General features: G+C 34.8%; 1 protein-coding gene across 1 annotated transcript in view; it reads right to left on the bottom strand.

The window, feature by feature from the left end:
* LOC149799436 (von Willebrand factor D and EGF domain-containing protein-like) overlaps nucleotides 1-22,012 on the bottom strand; it is a 62,136-nt gene that overhangs the window by 5,644 nt on the left and 34,480 nt on the right. The window contains exons 14-18 of the mRNA XM_089958779.1: nucleotides 19,711-19,866; nucleotides 5,239-5,410; nucleotides 4,048-4,238; nucleotides 2,702-2,974; nucleotides 1,018-1,126 (exon numbers count right to left, since the gene is read on the bottom strand). Coding sequence (XP_089814905.1) covers nucleotides 1,018-1,126; nucleotides 2,702-2,974; nucleotides 4,048-4,238; nucleotides 5,239-5,410; nucleotides 19,711-19,866 — 901 coding nt within the window. The remainder of the gene's footprint in view (nucleotides 1-1,017; nucleotides 1,127-2,701; nucleotides 2,975-4,047; nucleotides 4,239-5,238; nucleotides 5,411-19,710; nucleotides 19,867-22,012) is intronic.

The following is a 22,012-nucleotide window of genomic DNA, read 5'->3' as shown; positions in this document are numbered from 1 at the left end:
TGCATTTCATTTATGTAAACAACTGATACTAGCTTCACTATTCTCTATATGTATGAGCTTATTAACATAATTATTATTAAGGTAAACAAAGAACGAATAAATATGTTGATCAGGGTCAGGGTTTCGAAACTTCATAAGTGAATTTTATAGGCTATCGTGTTGTAAATAAACAAGGCTCATTAGATCATCCTAGAAGGTTATTTTCCATTAGGCAATGGTTGCTTACAAAACATGCTAATTATTACCTGAGGTCTAGCAGAGAACTATATTATATTGTGTCTGTGAGTATGTTACCAGTCGTGCTTTAACATCTAGCACTTTAAGTTGTATTATGATGTGACCAGTTTGGGCTGAATTGTATTTGTTCAAATGATTGAATTCAAGTGGTTATTTTCTCTGGAAATACAAAAGTGCCCTGATACAATTCTTGGATAAAGACATTCATTAGAATTTATACCGAATTCACACCTGGAATAAAATTTATGTGATTCAACAAGAGACTGTTGACACATCAGTACATCATAGCCAATAACAGACACGGCATCGCCTTCAATTTTGGATCTACTCGGAACTTGAACTGAATTGTATTCAGGACATTTCATTACTAGGATTTGTGTCTTTAATTATTTGATTATTTTTGGACTTAATTCGTAATATCGTAAGTTCCTTTTTCTACTTTTTCAGTTTGTATTCTAGGGAAATAAATTATTTGTTAAATTTAACAAAGATTGCTTTCTTCACTATTTTCTGTTACTCATTTTACGAGCACAGCCTCGTACCAATAATGTTGTTAAGTCTTCTACAAAATACTAAAAATGAAATTTAAATCTACATAAATTAGTACATTATTTATTTTATGATCAACATATTATTCTGTGACATCTGAGTAATGTATATATACTTATGTTTGCAATATGTTTTTACTAGGCTTGTGGCTATAAGATGAAAATCTTCGTCATGATATGCTACATATTGGCTATGCGGTAAGACCTCGGACATAAAACTGTAATTACATACCATAAGTCCAAGAGAAGCGATTGTGTGTAGGTTGACATCTATTGCATGGATCGAGCGAGTCTTGCTCCCTTTCATTGTAGCACGTACCACTTATAAAACATGCTCCATCCTTTCATTAGAAACAAAGAAAAATAATTTTTTTATTATTCTGATATATTTTTAAACTATTTCTAATTCAATTTCAAAATTTCGGCACTGAATCGTTTCTCCTGCTATTTTATATGTTGAGTCATACTAATTTATTTCAGTTCTTATTCTGTCGTCTATGTTTTGATAAAGTGAACTATAACTCGTGTTCATTGAGGTCATATAAATATCACAACGATGTATATTGAGAGAGACAGAGAGATAGAGAGAGAGAGAGAAAGAGAGTTAGAGACAGAAAGAAAAAGAGAGAACGACAGACAGACAGACTGACAGACAGAGAGATAGACAGACAGATGGAGGGAGACAGAGAACCTGTGTGTACTGGTATTTAGTGTGGATATTCCTAGTGTTATTATTGATATGGCCAATTCTCTCATTACAAAAACAATAATAATAATAATAATAATAATAATAATAATAATAATAAACATATTAATGTGAAGATAGTATAGCACATACTCTTAAGTACCTCTAAGCTCTTTACATTGGATGTCATGCTTTAGTTGGGTTCTATTTGTCATACGGAAGTTTATCGTGGTAGAAAACATACATGGAGTGTAAGGGACTGATACGTGAGACGGAATATGACGTTAAAGTTCGTGGGACACTAAAGAAGACTTTATAATATCATCATCCGGTCTATGAAGAATCCATTCTAAATGTGGCCATGTTTTGTAATGGGAAGGCATGTGGTTGAAAAGGTAAACATAATATAATAGTCACATGCCCTTTTGGGCACACGCGACGTAAATCCATGTAATCAATCAATTAATATAAGAGTTGGATATGTATGGATTCCTAGGATAGGCAAATTCAAACATTAAATGTCCAAACATAGTCAGGCTACCACCTATCGAATCATTATATTCCAGGTGGTAAGGAGAGATTATGCCAGCTTATCGAATGGACTAGAAAGCGCAAGAGCCTGAAAAATGGACTGAACGTTGTTCCATTGTGATCAAAGACTGGAAGGGTTCAAATAATGTGTGGTTGAAATTTAAAGTTTTAGTGTAATAAAGACGTTCATAGGGTATATCTCAGATGCAATTTACAGCTACACCACTTTACCTTAGAGGTCAAATGGCACCATAGCTGATCTCTTTTAGATCAATATCAATTATTTGATCACATCATAAGTCGCGCTTAAGCTAAATAATGAACATATCAAACACTTTCAAGCTTTAATTCAATTTAGAATAAAAACATAAAATTTTGTAGTTTCAACTTTTACATGTATTCATTGTTTAAATTCTTCCAAATGGTATTTGTCGAAGTCTCAATGAGAGCCCAAAACGCGTAATTTAGATAAAACCAGTTTTGTACTGTTATTTGCAAGATTCTTGCATTTATTTTCATCAGTCCATAACATATGCAATCCATTGCTGAATCCATTTAGATTTAAAGGGCTGTCATGAGCCTCTCTCTGTCTGTCTGTCTGTCTCACTCTCTCTCTCTCTCTCTCTCTCTCTCTCTCTCTCTCTCTCTCTCTATATATATATATATATATATATATATATATATATATATATATATATACCTGAAGGTAAAATGTGTATCCATTGGTATCATGCAGTATCCCCTGGCATCTGGAGTCAAAAACATAGTAGGATTTTGCTGGACCGTAGTTTGTACCATCATTTGTCAATGAAACTCGCGTTCCTGTTACAAAAGGTGTGGAACTATTGTCAGAGTCTGTTGAACGTTTACTTCTCTTATCACAAGGCACATTTATGTGCGCTTCGAAAGGGTTTAGAACTGGAATGGCTTTTACCATTGGTTCTTCAAAGACTGTGGTGCCATTGAGATATATCTGGAAATGTTTTTTAAAAAAGCTGTATAATTTGTAATAAAAATTCAAAATACTTACATCATGAAAGTCAATGAATATTTTGGATATAGTTATAAAAATGAGATAGAGTGCAAACCATAAGAATTGATGCTTTTAATGTTTCATCCATGGTTTAATTTACTGCAAGGCTTTTAATTTTCTGCATGATACGACATCAATAGTTTAGAAGCAGTTCTTCTAATACAGCATTTCGAAAGTTATCAACGATTTTATGCTGATGGAACTGTCTATTTGGAAGAAAAAGAAACAATTTGTAAGAAGCAAACCTTGTATAATTGCAGTTTCATCATTAAATGAAGGGAAGATTTCCATAGGTTACAATGTAATCATGTTATCAGACCCCGTTGCGTTTATTTCTGTATAAACCGTAAACTCAATCATCGTCACGGTCGATGCCTTGCTTTGTTTGACTATTGGACCCCAAATACAATAACTATTTACTAATCCTCGGTTGCTGACGTGCCTGGACAACGATGATTCGGCCAAGTCAAATTGAACTCATGAAAGCATCAAATCCAAAGGTCATTCGTATACCAAACAAAACAACAATTTCTTTGATTGAAATATTGAACTTCTACTCATATTCAGTATGACAATGTAGATAAAATATTAAGACCCTGCTGTGAAATGTTGATATTCTTACATCGTCCACCACTGGCAGAATGTATTTGATCCTGACGTAGCTATTACGTTACAGATTGAAAATCCTCTTTTCTATAAATAGCTAGGTATCTGACGCCTTCAAAAACAATGCATACCTTGTATTAGACTCGAAAACTAAAAGGGAATATCTTTAGATATCAAAGTAAAAATAAATGTATGAATGAATAAAATTATTAAACATGCCATTAAAAGAGTTGGAAGACGTTTTAATGAGTTTAGTGTGATATAAACTGACAATTGCTCACACAGCTTACATAACGTCCTTCGGACGTTTGTTGCTTTGTGATGCAGCGCCTGGCAGTTCATACCACAATTAACTCAGAAACAAATTATATTAATCTCTTAAATAAATACTCAGCCATGATGCTTACATGAAAAATCTCTAGTTTTTGTTTGGTAATGTCCTTAACAAAGCGAACTCCATATATTGGTATTTCTATACAGCATTCATCCTTATCTTTTTGACACAGACCACCAGCGTATGTATCTTCCACCACAGGAAAGTTGGTTAAGGACACAGAGCAATCGTCCTCAATGTAGGGGGCACGACAAATGCAGGACCCTGCAATGAGTAAGAAACACATAAACTGTAAAACTCAAGAAGAACTATGGAACAAACATCCTATAAATATTAGCAATTACGCTAAACAAATTTAAATTATTTTTATTCAAGTATTGAAAAGCTGACATATTATAACTTCTTGAATCAGCTGTTCTCGATGTAGTTTTCAACTTCGTAAATAAAAATCTATGCATGAAAATTCTAATCGCTTATAGGTTTAAGAAATTTTATGTTATGGATTCATTTGGGTGATTCATATATATATATATATGCCTAACATATACGACGACGTTTATTTATTTATTTAATTGTTTGTATTTTCGTGGACTATTTATCAAGTGACATAAAAAAGAGACTGCACAACGTTGTAAAATAGATAGAATAGATTTCTTAATAACCAAGCACACACACACACACACACACACACACACACACACACACACATATATATATATATATATATATATATATATATATATATATATATATATATATATATATATATGGCGGCCCCGAGTGGCCAAGTGGTCTAAGGATCTTACTGTTATGGATCACTGCCACTTCACCATTGTCGGCGTGGGTTCGAGTCTAGGATTCGGCCAATGTGAATAGGTGAGAAAGCTTGCCTGTAACCTCCGGTGGGTCGGTGATTCCGTTCGGGGTTTTCCAGGGTTCTTCTATTGGGCGCAATGTATAGCCCATCTAGTGCTAAAAAATGGCGTTAAACCTACAACAGCAAATTCTATAAAATACATTAAAACATCAACTTATATTGAATATGTGAAAGCATAAATTATGACACAATGTAAAATTCACTACTTCCACTTGAAAATCTTCAAAAACAATATCTAAAGGTAAATATCTGAGCAGTTGGCATTGCCGAGTTGTATGTATCCGTACAAATCAAATTATTTATAAGCACACACGATTTATCATTTGTTGGATTCAAAGGATATCAGTACATCATTATCTTGTACTATTAATATGTTTAAATGCATACCATTAACGCAATCGCCGTGATTATTGCAGTTGTTAATGCATGTTTCAGCGCGGAAGGACTTAACAACATCGGGATTGACCTCTCTGAATGTACTATTTCTTCTTATTTCTTCATCAACTTCAGATCTGAATGTCTCACAATGAAGACTCGCCAGTGAAATATTTCCTGTGTACTGAATTAGGTTAAAACAAATTATTACCGTTCTCTGTAGATTCAACATATTTTATTAATTACATAGTCTCATGTTATGCATAAGTATATCAGCAGAGAGGTCGGGCAAGCTCTAAATGGTTCGCCTTCAGATTAAAAAAAAAGCCCTCCTGGAAAATCTTTTCGACATGATACAGCCCTGTTCACCGAACTTAATAGACTCCAACTTGATTTACTGGCTATCGCGACCAGCGAAAAAATCTCAGATTGTGTCGGTGCCAAGTTGAGAGCCCACCCTCTCTGCTGCTATAAATTAAATCATCGCTATACCAAATAATGGCTAACATCGGAGAATTATATACCATTAAATTAGAACGAGAGCGACTAGAAGCAATCAAACAGTTTCTTCCTGTTCGTGATTCCGTAAGGCAAAAACTTCAAGAACGTCAAGAAGCACAAGTTGTATTTGCTACGGGTACAGAAATGTTATTTAAACCATTACAGCAGTTACTGAAAAAGCTATATGGGTAGATATTAAGGATGAGGAGGAGAGGAAGAAGGATATTCTTCCAGTATTAAAATAACCCGCTGCGCAGGCTGAAAATATAGCAGAAAGAACTAAAAAAGAAAAAAAGATTTTGCGAGAACTTCCAACTATAATAGCTGTAGCTCATCCTCTGCCTGACGATGAATAAATACTTGAAGGCATCAGCAAAATTCGTACTGAAGTCGCTGACGTAAAAAAAGAACTTGCATCTAAACCAAGAAGAGAAAATATTGAACTGATTGCAAAATTTAAGGAAGGTTTTGTCGAAGATGGTAGAAATACTAAAAGAGAAAAATTACCTGAAAAAAATATTAATTAGCATGTTTAATAAATCCAGTATTTTAAACCCCGGTTCTGAAAGAGTGAATGATGATAATCTTTTTAAATGGATATATCGCATATATAGAAACAAAAAACAAGCCAGAGATGATGATTTATAATAGAGAAATGTTTTTGAAGAAATACAGAGACTGTATAAAGAGAATGTAAAATAGATAGAACAACAACAACTCTTCCAGCAGAAACAGATAGAACAACAACAATCTTCTAAGCCGCAGCAAAAGTTGATGCAGGAACTAAAACAATCAAAAGAAGAAAGATCACCCTTAAGATTATTTAAGAAAAGCACGGAAACAACAGAAGAAGGAGCAACCGGAAGTGGTTTGGGAAGTGACCCTGTTTGTTCTAACAATATCCTCGATGACGTGCAACGGCTAGAAATTCTTATAGGAGGTAAACGAGCTGGAAATAACTCACCAGAAATAACCAATTAAGCAGCTGATATTTGTCGACGATTATTTCAAGGTGGTATCATGGACACTAATATTTACCAAGAACTTATTTATAAGCTCGTTGATGACTATCACAGTGACTAATTGTTAGATAAATAAATAATTAAATAAAAATGATTGTACACAATTCTCATCGTAGACCAATTATGATCAGGGTGGCAAATTCCCGATTACCCGTATACAGGATGACTTATGGAAATGGACTCGGTGATGTTGTTAAGGGATTATTTACAAGAATAGCTCCTAAAGCAATGCCAATTGTAAAACAATTATCGATGAAAGCCATTGATGTTATTCGGGATAAAGCTCCTGGTGCTATTGGTAACGTTGCCAGTAAGGCGTTCCTGGCAGTTAAGGATAGACTAACACAGTTAAATACGTAAACCAAAAGTGGTCCAGCCAGTAAAATTACCAAGCACTGAGGTGATGCCTGCAAATGTCAGTAAAGTAATAAATCAAGCCGCAAATCAAAAGCTAGCAGCGTTAATAAATCAAGGGGCTGAACAAAAAAATATAAGTCTGGTGTCAGGAAGTGGTCTTCGTTTTAAATGATAACAAATTATAATAAAATGTTTAAACGTGAATCCAACCTTGCGTTTGACGTAGACAAACCGGTTCTTAAACATGAATCAGTACGTGATTTTCAGTATTATTCTTATGACGCCCGAAGTCCAGATCAACGTGGACAAATTGAATTACACGTTCAAGATACGAGTAGATATTTTTTACCCGCTGAAGCATTTATTGAAGCAGAAGGTGAAATTATAAGAACAAATGATACAGAATACGAAGATGATATTAAAGTTGGTTTTGTTAATAATGGAATTATGGCCTTGTTTGAAAACGCTACGTATATGATTGACGGAAAAAAATTGAATCAATTGAAGGTAATGTTGATATAGCTACAGCAATAATAGGTTTGGCAAGATATTCTGATAATCATACAAGATCAGCTGGTCCATCAATGATGTTTGCCAAGGATAATTCTGATCGTCCTGATACCAACCCATTTCATTATGTACAAGTGACACGTAATACTTCGAGTGATCCACAACCAGCTGTAGCTATAGATAGATCCGCTGATGCATTTTTGTTGCTACATAGTCACAACCCTAATTACAATTTAGGATTTAAAACGCATAAATTAATGTTGAGTGATGATGGTCGTAGAAGTTTTTCATGTGCAATTCCATTGTCGCATATATTTTGCTTTTGTAAAGATGTTAGAAAAGTAATTTGTGGAGCAAAACACACAGTTGTACTTTATAGAAAAGGTGATGACAATGATGCTATATGGCGACCTGTGGCTGATGCTGATAAAGTAATACTAACGAAACTTTCGTTGTGGATGCCGGTAATGACCCAGGTATTTGCTGAAGAACAGCGATTGCTTATCATGGCTTACGGTAACCACAGATAGTGTTAAGAGTAACGTTAATGGTACATGTACATGGCATATAGCATCACAGCAGGGGGTTTCTGCACCACGACATATTTTCATTGCTTTTCAAGATATGGCACGATTAGACTCGCAAACACGGAGTCATATGATATTTGATAAACTAGGTGTTACTAACGTATCCTTAAGAATAAACGGACATCAAGAACCATATGAGAATATACTGTTAGATTTTAGGACTAATCATGTTGCACGTGTATATCATCGTTTGACAAAATATCTAGGACGTGATCTAAATATTGATACTGGTTTGCAAATATCACAATTAGATTTTACAACATATTATCCAATCTATTACTTTTCACTAGAACACCTTGATTTAGTTAGACAATCTGTCGTTGATATACATTTTCGAGCTCAAGTGGCAAAAGGAGCTATAGATAATTACAGAGCAATTGCTGTTATACTCAGCGATAAAGCAATATTACTTGAAGGTGCTGATGGTCGAATGAAAATTATTGATGCACCAGTGGAAAACGTGTAGATGATTAGATCAACAGTTAATTAATAAAAATGTCATACAGTCATGTCAATGTCACTCTGACTCCTGGTCAGGTGAAAAAATTACAATAAAAAAATGCGTTAATCATTAAATGTTCTTGACGCGATATCGAAATCAACAAAACCGCCTCACAAAGTTGTGCATGAGTATACCACCATTTTAAACAATCCCTGTACAATAATGGTTGAAATTTACGGAAGAACTTTTAGCAAAATAATGAAGAAAAAAAAAAACAACAACAGGATATTAATTTATCAAAATATGCGACTAAAGATGAAATTGATAATCTTTAAAACTAATATGGGATAGACCCAGATGAGGTTGTTATATTTCAAGATCGATATGGCAAACTAAAAACCAGCAATATCAAATGGAATGATATAGTTCGCATGGGTTCTTGGAGCTACCACGGATAACATCCCAGTGTTTACTGAAAGCGGCAAAATCAGAATATCAAGTATATCATTTACAACCATCAGAGATGAAATTGGAAAAAAGTTTGAATAATCCCTTCAAAAATACCGGTGACACAATGACAGGTGAACTCAATATGAACGGAAATAAAAAAGTGGCGTTAAGAGATCCAACATGTGACGAGGACGCGGCAACAATATGTTGATGTTAACTATGGCACCGTAGATAATACAATACAACCGAGTATGACGTTCACGTAAACGTTTTTGCAAGACTTCGTACAAACTTTCAAACATCGACGAAACCATAGATAAATTCTTTAGTACTCCGCTCGCCGTTGACGCAAAACATTCTGATATCAAAACTAGCATTAATGCGATTAAGAAAACACAAGAGCATGTCGTAGCGGGGATTCCTGACATCGTTAGCAAAATTAATCTGATTCAAATTCCAACCAGATAAACTACCAACATCGTATACACGGTATCATCTGGATTTGCAACATGGTGAAAACAAAATAATACAACCAAATATACCGCAACAGTTACTTGTGTTGATAGACTGTCTGTGTTTAGTACTGCAAAATTTGAGATATTTACAAAATATCCTTGGAGGCATTCCACCAACAAGTTTTCCGGGGTTGTGACTATCATATCAAATAGCGGAACCGAGGAAACATTTATACTGGAAGCAGCTAATAAGAAATTAACCGCAATATCTTATTGGTGGTGTCTCGAATTTGTAGCTGAAACTCTTCAATTGGTTACTGTGTAAAATAATAAATGGCCTCCTTAACATAGTTAAGGACGACGAAAACTGAGTCAACAACAACATTAGATGCGCTGAGTCTTGATGATATCATCGACGATAAAATATCAGATTCCGAATTCGCGCTAATGGTTCAGGTATACGCAGACTGCAAGCAGTCCGAGTCCCACCATTTAAAAACAACGAAAATGAATAATGACAGAATTACTCCAGCAGATAGCCGCAAATACAACTACGGCAAACACCTCAATGATAATAGTAAGCTAGACCAAACCAGAATTCAGTATTAATCTTCCAACTGCGATTAAGTAACAGAAATCGCGCTAGCTTAATTACGAGTATACCACAGTTGGCCAAATATCAGATCAAAATCATTTAGTGGATTACCAGCAAATAATTCGTTTGTGTTTGCAAATAAAAATAAACCAGATGGCACTCCCGACTGGAATGTCATTGGGACACCAACCTGGTCTTATCAGATCGAAGAAATCAATGATGAATTACAACGTCGAATAAAAAAATGTCACAGGAAAAGCATACAAGATAGCAATAACCGCTCACGAGCCAACGCTGTCTTCTGCGATCGAGATAACTTCTCCTGACTACGCCTGAAATTCAACCACTTGAGAAACCGATATCATCAGAACCTAAAACATCTGATTAAGTCACCGATAAAAGATCGTATCATGGTTATATTCCACGTTATGAAAAGGCATAAATACTAAACCGGATAATAGATATGTTGCTTCATCAGATATTCGGAGATGTGGTGGTATTATGGATCATTTTTACGACCGTTTACGAAAAGATATCATAATTACTTTTGAAGATATTAGTCGCGAGTATGAAACGCAACAAAAAAAATTACGTCAATTATTAACCGAGTATCTCCTTGACACGTCGTCGGCAAAAAGTGAAATTATATAGCAAATTGAAATATTAAATCAGATTGTATCCGATATGGAAACAGTTCATCAAACTATTATGTAAACATTAATGAAATCTCCTGCCAAGCAAATATTTCTTGACAAATACAAGATAACAGAAGCAGATATACCGAATGTAAAATTTTCTTGGTTTAACACAGACGAACTTAAAAAATCAGCCAACAAAATCATCGATCAGTTCTTCCCTGATATACTTGAACAATGGAGGAAAAGCATTACCACCGGCAACTATTCTCCGACACAACAATGACCCACAAGTGCAAGGACGACATTTATCTCCGGAAATCGTAAACATAACCCAAGTGGTCGCCGTCAATCTTGTGTGTCATGCAATTATATATTTAACAGAAATATATTTTAGACCAAAAATAAACAGTAACATGATGAGCGGTTATCATTCATAAAGTATTTCTTCACTGGCCTGTGTGTCTTTCAATGGGATCCTTTATTTGTTTGAGACGCTTGTCTTTGTTTGAGACCTTCTTTTGATCTTCTCGGCATCCCATGACAGTTTCTTTTTGGCCACATTCTTTCTGAATGTTTTTCTGTGGAATACCCAGGTGATTTAGAGCTTATACACCCACGCTACTGTTTATTTTGGAGCGAAATGCATTTCATGTACACCCCCCCCCCAAGATGAAACCAGGGGAGTGAAAAACTCACTCATCACGTATTAACGTGATGCGAGATGTACATGAAATGCATTTTGGGCTTGCTGGCGTGCCCAATTATATAGAAAAATCCTAATATCGGTACTGTGGACAATATGCCTGTTACGAGATTCGAACTACTGACCCACAGAACGAGAATCAGCCACGCTTCCAATGCGCCACGTTCCAATCTGCTGATATAGGATTTAAAAAATATTATATAGTTAACCGTTTCCAGACAGTTAACAATTTGCAGCTGAATTTTAGTTTTGAGCTCCCAGCTGAATTTTAATTCTGAATACACAAATTCAAGTTCGTTCCCAATAACTCAGAGTGGAATGTATATATATATATATATATATATATATATATATATATATATATATATATATATATATATATATATATATATATATATATATATATATATATATATATACCCGAAACTAATTTGGAAAACGAGGTAAACACTCGGTTGTTTATGTGGTAATTACCGCAGCAGAAAAAATACAGATGAACCAAGAAATCAAACGAACTTAAGAAAAGAATTATATTGTACTGACAATCCTTGATAATATCTACGGGAAGTAATCGTATACTTCCATGTTAATCTTACAGGTAACACAGAGAATTGTTTACCTTCACACACTGTGTCTTAATGATTTGATGTAGTATGTATACAATAGACGGTTCGCAACAAAATCCTGTTTCAGAAGTTTTTGATTGAAAAAATAATACAACTTTAATTTTTTTTAATTTTCTGGATAATATATTACCTGTAAAAGGTAATAACGTGTAATGTGCAATCTCAAGGGAGGGAATTCCATAATTGACTTTTACACAATCGCTGCTAAGTTATCCCCGTTGTCTGTATCTACACAAGAGAACGAAATCCAGTTTCCAAACCGGTATGAAAACGATGATCTGTATATTTTATCTGCAACACGTTGGACTGAACGTGAGTTAATACCAAAATATTTGCCAGCCGCGCTCATTGACTGAAATATTATCTCTTCGCCGGTCTCTACATTGAAAGATTTGATCGCTCTTTTTCTAATGCTCTTAAACCGACCAGTCGATCTTAGTGCAGAATTATTACTTTGTGTAATAGCCTGAAGATTAAATAAATTATTATTAAATTTATTTCCGTCAATATGATTGATCACAAGGTCATCGGTGATCTCTCAAAAGAAACATTCAAATACAAAAAAACTGTGATTTTAATACATTTGTTTTAAAACCACAAACGGTGAACTTTAGATGACCAGAACTACTAACACACCAACTTGGGTTTTCCGCTCACAATGTCTAACAACGCCATCACAATACGCTTCATAATTTTTAATGGCTTGATGTCTGAAAAATTCCTTTTGCTCCATTTATATATAATGTATTTGTATAAATTATAATGTGTCTGAAAACTTAGTTAGATAATTATCTGCACACTTTATAGCTCTGCCCCTGACATGTCATATTTTTTTATCATAATACCGCTTCAGTTCTCTATACCGTTTACCAGCTCACTGCATACACATCTGTATTTGTCCTGGCACTACGACACCACATCGCATGCAGGGTTTTGGACCTAAACTCCCGTTACGAACACACTGCGAAAGTTGACCGCAGAATTCATTTACACATGATTTGCCACATGGAGTTACAGATCCTATCTTAAACCATTTGCATCGATTCATGATAAATAATATTTTTATTTAAATACTTCTCTGAAATATAATATGGATGAGTTTGAGAGATTATCTGCAATCAAGCTTTGGAAAGCTTCTAGATTCGATCTTGACAGACTAACCCCTGACTCGCGGAGACGAGCTATGACTGACCTGATTAATATTATCAGAGATGCCAAAAAAGAATTTCGTGATGATGGAGCATCTCATGTATGGTCGACATTTAAATTATACACAACACTGACGAAGTCAACGTCGACGATGTCATTGATGCCACAAAGAACGATACACGGGCGAAAACGATTATCTATTACCTCATTGGTGATCAAAAATAACTTTTCAGAATAAAGTTTATTGTGTTTTCGGATTCTGACAAGTGGATTATACGCGGCTAACGTGACCCTGACCTTGTTAATGGAAAAACCGTTGTGTTAAGTAAAGATTCCAAACCAGGAATGTTAACTGGGATTGACAGACCATATTACGCTCCTGTGACAGTGGTTATTTATGGAATGTATCAACTAAATGATAGACCTAACATTAATGATCTTGCCCCGATGAGATTTTCATCGTTGAATTGTGCAGTCGAGCGAGTAACAGAACATTTTAAAAATGCGAAGCGTGGAAATGGCTTAACTGATTTGCGACGTGAAAAAAAGCGAAGTGGGCTGAACAGGTCAAAGATACAGAAGCGACAATAAATGATGTCGCTGAGTCATCAAATAAATTAAAATTTCAAATGACTGTAAAAATTGTAACCGGAGAGGTTTTATATGAATCAGCGAATAAAGGAAATGGAACACCAATTGAAATTATTGATCATAACGCTCACGCTTGGACCAGCGCAGTAACAATATTTCTACGAGATCGTGTCTTGAGATTTTACTACCCAGAATTTTCGGGGAGGGGATATATTCGATGCTATCAACCAGATAAGTAAAAACGACCCCATGTCAGTGTGGTTGTTTAAGAGTTCCGAAGATGGAGAATATGATCAATATGTAAAACCCAACGGCGATTTGTACCGTCAAAAATCTCTACACGAAGAAATAAGAAAACTAGCACAGAGATATTCAGACAATACTGGGCAATTATTAACTAATTGTTTTACAGTCCCGTCCGTTGCTGCCCACACCGAGCGAGAGAAAAATTCATGGAGACCAACACGCGCTGAGTTTCTCGAAGATGTACAGTTAAGTTGTATTGAATATGGACATGGCGGTTTGTGGAATACCGAATATAACCACAAGAATGTTATTTCGGTAGATATGGTCGCATGTTAGGCGGGAAGTTTTCTCGGGATGAGTGAATGTAACGAATACTTTTAAGGATTTGGTCATCCTTGCCATAAGATGATAAGAGTATCAATTAATGATCGTTACTTGATTTTCCTCGACAGGATTCGCTCGTTATATGTCGTCTGAATTCGCTATAAATCTTCATCCGTGCTGTTATATTTGGTTTGGTAGACACTTCTCAGAGAAACGTTGGGCACCAATGGAGTTATTACATTATATGATCGACAATAAAATATTGATATCGCTGACGGTCAGTTTGGTTACCAACACCGGAGCGTATCAGTGTAGATGAGGCTATTGAAGAATACAAACAGAAATGTCCAAATACTCCTATTAATATCATCGTTGATAATGCTCCTAATATTCTTAAGATTAAACTCAGCAACAGTGAAAAAACAACATAGGATCTCGGTAGAAAAATAATTGGTAAATTTACTAAGGGTGGTGCATATGATCATAAACGGCATCACGTACGATTGATTATGGATCCCGCTGAGTAAAAATGTGTGGTCACTGATGCAGCAGAAAAAGCTATATTTTGTGATCGACAAGATGTCTACTTATCCGACGGGAAAAAGTTAGGCACATTTGATTTTTTTTAGTAGTGAAGACTCTCCTCAGTACACACATCTAAGATCTTCAATGCTTGCTTATGTGTCTATAAATTTATTATCGATGATAAATTGATTTCCTGACAGCGAGTTGTTACGGATTCATTTTACTTGAATAAAAAATATTTAAAATTACTGACTCAGTTTAGAAGAACTAAAGAATCATCGGGTTCGTGGATAATAAAACAAGAAATTTTGCATAAGTATTGTTAATGCGCTGATGTTACGGTTAAAGATAATTTTACCGTGATCTGATATCAGAATTGTCGTTAGCGCCGTCTTTGTATGATCCAGTATCCAGACACAAAACCGTTTTTTTTGAACGGGTCGGGGGTTCTGTTAAGACAACTCGAGTGATCGAATTATTTCGACAGAGCTCAGATATGACTGTGATAATTCCAACACACAGACTCGACAGGGAGATGAAACAGCGAGGAGTTAATTCTTGTACTAATCACGGGTTTTTCAAATACAGCGGCGGTGTGTGGACTCCTGACCGAATGGGAGAGAAATATATTCCAAAGATTATTATTTGGGATGAAGTGTGCACAGTGCCGTTAGAAACATTAAAACAGTTCTCGATTGGCTATTAACGAAAAATAATGCAGTGGTTATGTGCGGAGATCACGGTCAACCATCTCCATTTCTTGTGCCATCTCCACACAGTTGGTTGAAGAAATTTGTTGATTATTATTGGAGATAACTGATGATCACACTTCTCTTGATGCAGAATTAAAAGAATTTAAAAAAAATAATCAGGTTACATCCGAAAAAGATTCAATGTGAAATAATGCGCTAGGTGATTTCAGAAACTTCCTTGAACGACTTTTGGGAAACGTGGAAACCAAATGATTTGATAGTGACAAGTAGAAAGACTGTCAGAGACACATTTCAACAGCACTTGTTTCATTTACACAAGAAACAATTTCCAAAGTTACCAACACCGTTGTGTTATAGACCAGCTGATACGCGACGGCAGAATATTGACGTTTATATACCAGGACAATTGACAGAGTCAAGGAAACAGAATCTTGTGTTGAATGATATTGTCGCAGTTGATGTAAATGTTGTTGAAGATGCGCTACACGCTGATAATTCGCTGTGGGCGCTAGGATACGCGATGACGATTCATTCAACTCAGGGGTTAACTAGTATTGATACAGTTGTTTGGATCGTCGATGATCGCATCGAATGGTCAAACTTAGTTTATCTAGCAGTGTCCAGAGTCAGAAGAATATCGCAGCTGCGGAGGATCGTCATGGACGAGTCCGCGATCAATGATGATATTGTCAACTATATAATAAGAAAACAATTAGCTGGTTAGAAAGAAAGTGACCAAAAAATAAACGCGATTTTGATCTCGACGTTGAATTTATTAAGGGTTGAAACAACAGCAGAATAATCATTGCGCAAGTTGTAATTATATAATGTTATGGCAGTACTCGAGTAATAATCCAAGGCAATTTACCATGGATAGAAAAGATAGCAGTCGCTGTCATACACGAGAAAATGTGATGATGACCTGTCTTGAATGTAATCGACGAAGGGGTGCTGGTTAAGTGATCGGGGTGGTAATTGTGTGTCTTCGGGAACTACTTGTAATTGTTCACGTGTAAATCCACGATGAAGAGGAGTTGAATCCAGTCTGTAGATTGCTGGTCTACCAGTAGGTCTAGTTATACTAGATATATTGTGTGTAGTGATGCTCTATATATGATCAGTCGCTCCTTTTTTACCACCTTCAGGTTCACCCGGTTCATATAAATATATTACAGTATCCTTATCCAGCACTGGCTGTTTTGAAAAATCACGTCGTTGTACGGGTATGTATTTTTTGGTAATTGCGTTAACAGGTGTCATGTTGGTTGTTCGAGTTATTTCATTTCAGTATGTCCTCGTCTGATGGTGACGTGATGTTGCTTCATCAGCGATGATACTACACCCTGAAATTCCTTGCCATGATCAACCTGTAACCGTTTTGGCCATCGTAGACCACCTCGTTGATAAATTCGTTCAAACGCAGAAGCAACCTCAGCAGCTGTCTTTGTTGACAATGGTTATGCATCTTTGTATCAACTTGCAACATCAACTACAGTTAGCGCGTACTTGTATGTTATTTGACGTCTTTGGATTTTAACGGTATTATGAGGTAAAAGTAAAATATCAGCCTGATGAACTTCATTAGGAACGCTGACATCAAAATGTGCAAAGTGAATTTGTTTAGGCGGTGGTAAATACAGTTGTGATATTGCCTCTCGGGATAACCATTTTTTAAGCAGTGACACGTGTAACCTTTGCAGCTTCGGCGAGTTTACAATTTCCTCTTGGGGAATAATAAATCGATTCCATTTATAATTAATTACCAGCACCTGGCATAATTTACCTTTCATTGCAGATCTTACTAACCAATTAGCTAATGATTCCTTGAAAGATTTATTCATAATGGAATTTAGCGCGTGAATTAATTTCACATCTGCTATGTGCCTGTGCTGCAGATCCTTTACTCGATAAGATACATCATAAGCACGACACGCTTTATCAATAGCGTTTATCGGATACTCACCTGGATTTGGTTGGTCTTGGTTGTCAAGTCTGATATCAAGTCGGGTTAAGGACTGCAGTAATTATATCCTGGAAGATGTTTTTCTCCTTGATATTTAGCCCACGGAGTTCCCGGTAATTTTCCTAATTTTGCTGCAATATCACCTCCATGTTGCTTTTTTAAAAATATTATTTGGCTTGACTTATCACCTGAAGAAATAAAGTTATTTTTTTTTACCGCATCGTTCACACTTACCCGTAACCGCAGATCTGTTATGTTTTGTTGTGACAGTTGTTAGATCACTTGTTGGGGTACGCGTCCTGCATTTCACACAATATAAATACATATTATTTTATAATTTATCTAATGGAAATCACTGACTTTTCTGCAAGAAGGAAACGAGAACTAGCTTAGCATCATGCAGAGCTACCAAATTCTGTTCGTATGATTATTATATGTCCATCTGGAAGTGGTAAGACGCAGTTGTTACTTAATTTAATAATGAAGTGGATGAAGTGGGATAAGATGTATTTGGTAGCAACGTCTGTAGATGATCAGTGATGCTACGATGTACTTAAATATTTTAATGAAAGAGCAAAATCTTTGGATGAGCGCGGTGATGATGTTATTGAATTTATAACCGATATTGATGAAGCACCAAGTATTGCTGATATTGATGGATTTATTAATAATTTAGTTGCTTATGATGATGTAATGTTTGATAAACAATCAAATCCAGCTAGAATATTCTCACACGGAAGGCTTAAAAACACAGATGTGATTTATGTTACTCAACGATACCCTCAAATTCCTAAAGTGATCAGGGACAATTGTAATATTCTTGCTGTGTTTAACGGAGTTGATACAAATACACTGAGAAATATTCATCAGACCTGGTGTAGCGGTGATATGGATATAAATAAGTTTAGAAACTTTTTTGTACCAGCGCAAGCTACTCCAAACGGATTTACAACAATAAACTTATACGATCCCAGAACAAGATATCGAATCGGACTTGATACAATTTTTGGATAAATTAATAGCAGCAGAGAGGGCGGGCTCTCAACTTGGCATCGACACAGTCTGAGATTTTTTCGCTGGTCGCGATAACCAGTAAATCAAGTTGGAGTCTATTAAGTTCGGTGAACAGGGCTGTCTCATGTCGAAAAGAGAAAATATCGCGATTTTTTTTTCGATTTTCCAGGAGGGCTTATGTTTGGAATCTGAAGGCAAACCATTTAGAGCTTGCCCTCCTAATCTGCTGCTAGTACGAGACCACTGATGTGGGGTTGATAACCTTTTCTAGCAGGATTCTATTGTGGTTATTTGCATGATATATAGCAATAAGTATATGATCAGCATTGTCTTGTCTATTGTCCCACTGGTAGACGGTTAACATCATATTGGATCCTAAAGTCTATTAGCAATATTGTAACCTAATAATATCAAGCAAAAAGATAACCTATGTCACCCATATCAGTTATTCCTGGCGTACAAGTTTATGCAATGAGAAGTATCTTAAGTCAGATGTTAGAGTGTTTAAAGCCACAAATGACGAACGACTATGTTTCACACTAATTTTAAATAATTTCACATAAATTAATATTATAAGATGGAATCATGCAATTGTCGGTTTCACGATCATATCATCATCATCATAAAAATCTATGTTGATACCATAATAGTTATCTAATAATAACATGCAAGGAAAAGGTGCAACTAATGCTGCCTGTAATTGTACGCAAATTGTAGCATTTATATCTACTTGTAATTGTCTTTTACTTTATTATCTATTAAACTTAAACACATTTCTTTCCAACGATAATCATTCCCTACTTTAAAAGAAACAATGTCCTTTTATTTTCTGGTCATTCACATATGCACAAGAAATATATCATACTGACTTGACCTTTCTGTCTTAATGTAGAGTCTCCATGCTAAGTGTACACAGCTACTAGCACATCAACATGATATAGCCATTAATCTGTTCCAAGTGCCCTAATAGTCCAGCCCACCAATCTACCTAAATAATTGATCGTAAAACGTACATATTACAAATAGCATAAACATTACTTTTTCCAAAATAAAGAAAGAATTGTAATCCCTACCACATAATCCAGAGCACAGTTTGTAATGGAGCTATTCTTGGAGTTAGTATTACTGTTTGGTAGACTGTTTTCAAACAAAGATGTTGTACAATTGGAGGCAAAGAAACGAGTGCATTCTTCTAATGCTTCCTCGAATGTGATATTCGGCACTGATCTCTGCAAACAAATGAGAAAGAAAACACGACTACATTGGTGGGATTGAATAGTCTTGGCACATTCGTTTCTTTAATTGTGTTATTTATAGACCCCTTAGTTCGACCTGATTTCATCATATATGGATATTGCTTTCAAAGTTAGCATATTTTTCCTCTATATGCTATTACGTGGATATGGACCAAACAGAGTATTTCTTTCTTTCTTGTGTGTGCGTGTTTTGTTTGTTTTTGTTTGTTTGTTTTTTATTTGTAACATAGTTTTAACAATTTTTGAATCATATTGCTACCATGTCTGCTGTGTGGCAGTTTATAGTGATGTATAGCACTAAGGCAACATGCCGCTTACACGTACAATGATGTCCCACCCATTCACATTATCCAGCATTCGAGGTGGACGCTCTAAGCATTAAAGGTCTCAATCTGTTGTAAACAACCTTTTTATAAAACAAACTTGTGTCCATGTTTTCAAGTTATACATAGGTTGTTTACTGATGTATTTTGAAGAGCAAACCTTATTAAAACTCTTAGAATGTTGTAGGGGCGAACGCTTGATTCGAATCCTGGTAATGGCTAAGTATAAGGTCTTGTTATAAGGTTGAAATAAACAAAACCATTAATTCCTACTTTAAAATCAGTCTAATTTTAGTTTAGTTCATAAATAACTTGAGGGAAATAATCTATTACATTAATCTTTAGAATGAAAAGGAGCTGATTTGCTTTCGTACTACAACACTAATAAGAGATTATTGAGGACTCATTCAAAGATGTACTGCATTATGTCATTGTGGTATATCAAGACTGTTGGCACATCAATAAATTCAAAACCTAAAGGTCATCAGTTCATAATTAAAGAATATTCTATAATTTTGATCTTGCGATAAAACGTTCACTTTATTTGGAATTCAGTTCACAATTCTTTTTTATTCCTAATAAATTTCGCCTTACTTTCTATGGAAATAAATTGTTGAATTTACCTACCTTGCTTGTTGCGTCTTCTTTCTTTACTTTACTTAGCTTAGGACCACGGAGTTATATATATATATATATATATATATATATATATATATATATATATATATATATATATATATATATATATATATATATATATATATATATATATATATATATATATATATACATATATTAGTTTTATTCTATGGTCACAAACTAAGTCACGGAAAAAAGCGAAACCTACAAGGTTTGTAAACCTTAACAAACGTTTTAATTATCGAAGGTATTAATGAAAATATGACAGGAACTTACACCATTGTGAAGTTAATCCAAACGAATCCTTATAAAGGTATTTGAATGTCCTGAATCAATTAAAAGTTCCATATAAATTTCTAAACAGGTAAATGTTCTGGTCCTCCAGTGAAGATATACGTTGAAAGATGGCGTTTTCAGGAATTCCTTTGAATAATTTATAATACTTCCAGAATACTAGCATATTCCAAAATAAGGAACATATCATATTTCCACAAACATTCTAACCAATGTAGGTTTTTTAAGGGGAAAGGATATCACGCGAATAATATTTAAGTAAGTGATGCACGTCTGCAAACTTAAAAAGTGAAATGTGAATAGCTCCAATATCGGAATGATGCGCATTAATTTCCTCCTATTGCGACTGCCTTGTGCAAAAGACCTGACTTGCCAGATAACATTATAGATTTTAATAGAATAATACCAGAAACATCAGAACTATATCAGCCACTGCGAATTTAAGCAATATTCTCCTTTTAATCTTATCATTAAGATTGTTATTAATAATTGCCAACACATACGTAAGCATTTATTTCACGATCTTTTGTGATATTGTGCTCATATTCAGGTAACGTAAGCAAGTTGTAAATACAGATATAGTGTGTAATTTACAACCGTGAATACAAAATTATTAAATTAGATAAAATCAGATACCACGGGTTACAAAAGCAAAACAGATCTATCTATCTATCTATCTATTTATCTATCTATCTATCTATCTATCTATCTATTATTATATCTATCTATCTATGTATATATATATATATATATATATATATATATATATATATATATATATATATATATATATATATATATATATATATATATATATATATATATGGATAAAGCATACATTTTGTATAAAACTATATATTGAA

Source organism: Sinohyriopsis cumingii, chromosome 5 (assembly GCF_028554795.1).
Source record: "Sinohyriopsis cumingii isolate HCF-2022 chromosome 5, ASM2855479v2, whole genome shotgun sequence".
Lineage (NCBI taxonomy): Eukaryota > Metazoa > Mollusca > Bivalvia > Unionida > Unionidae > Sinohyriopsis > Sinohyriopsis cumingii.
Note: the sequence above shows the minus strand (reverse complement) of the source record. Positions and strands in the feature narration are given on the sequence as shown.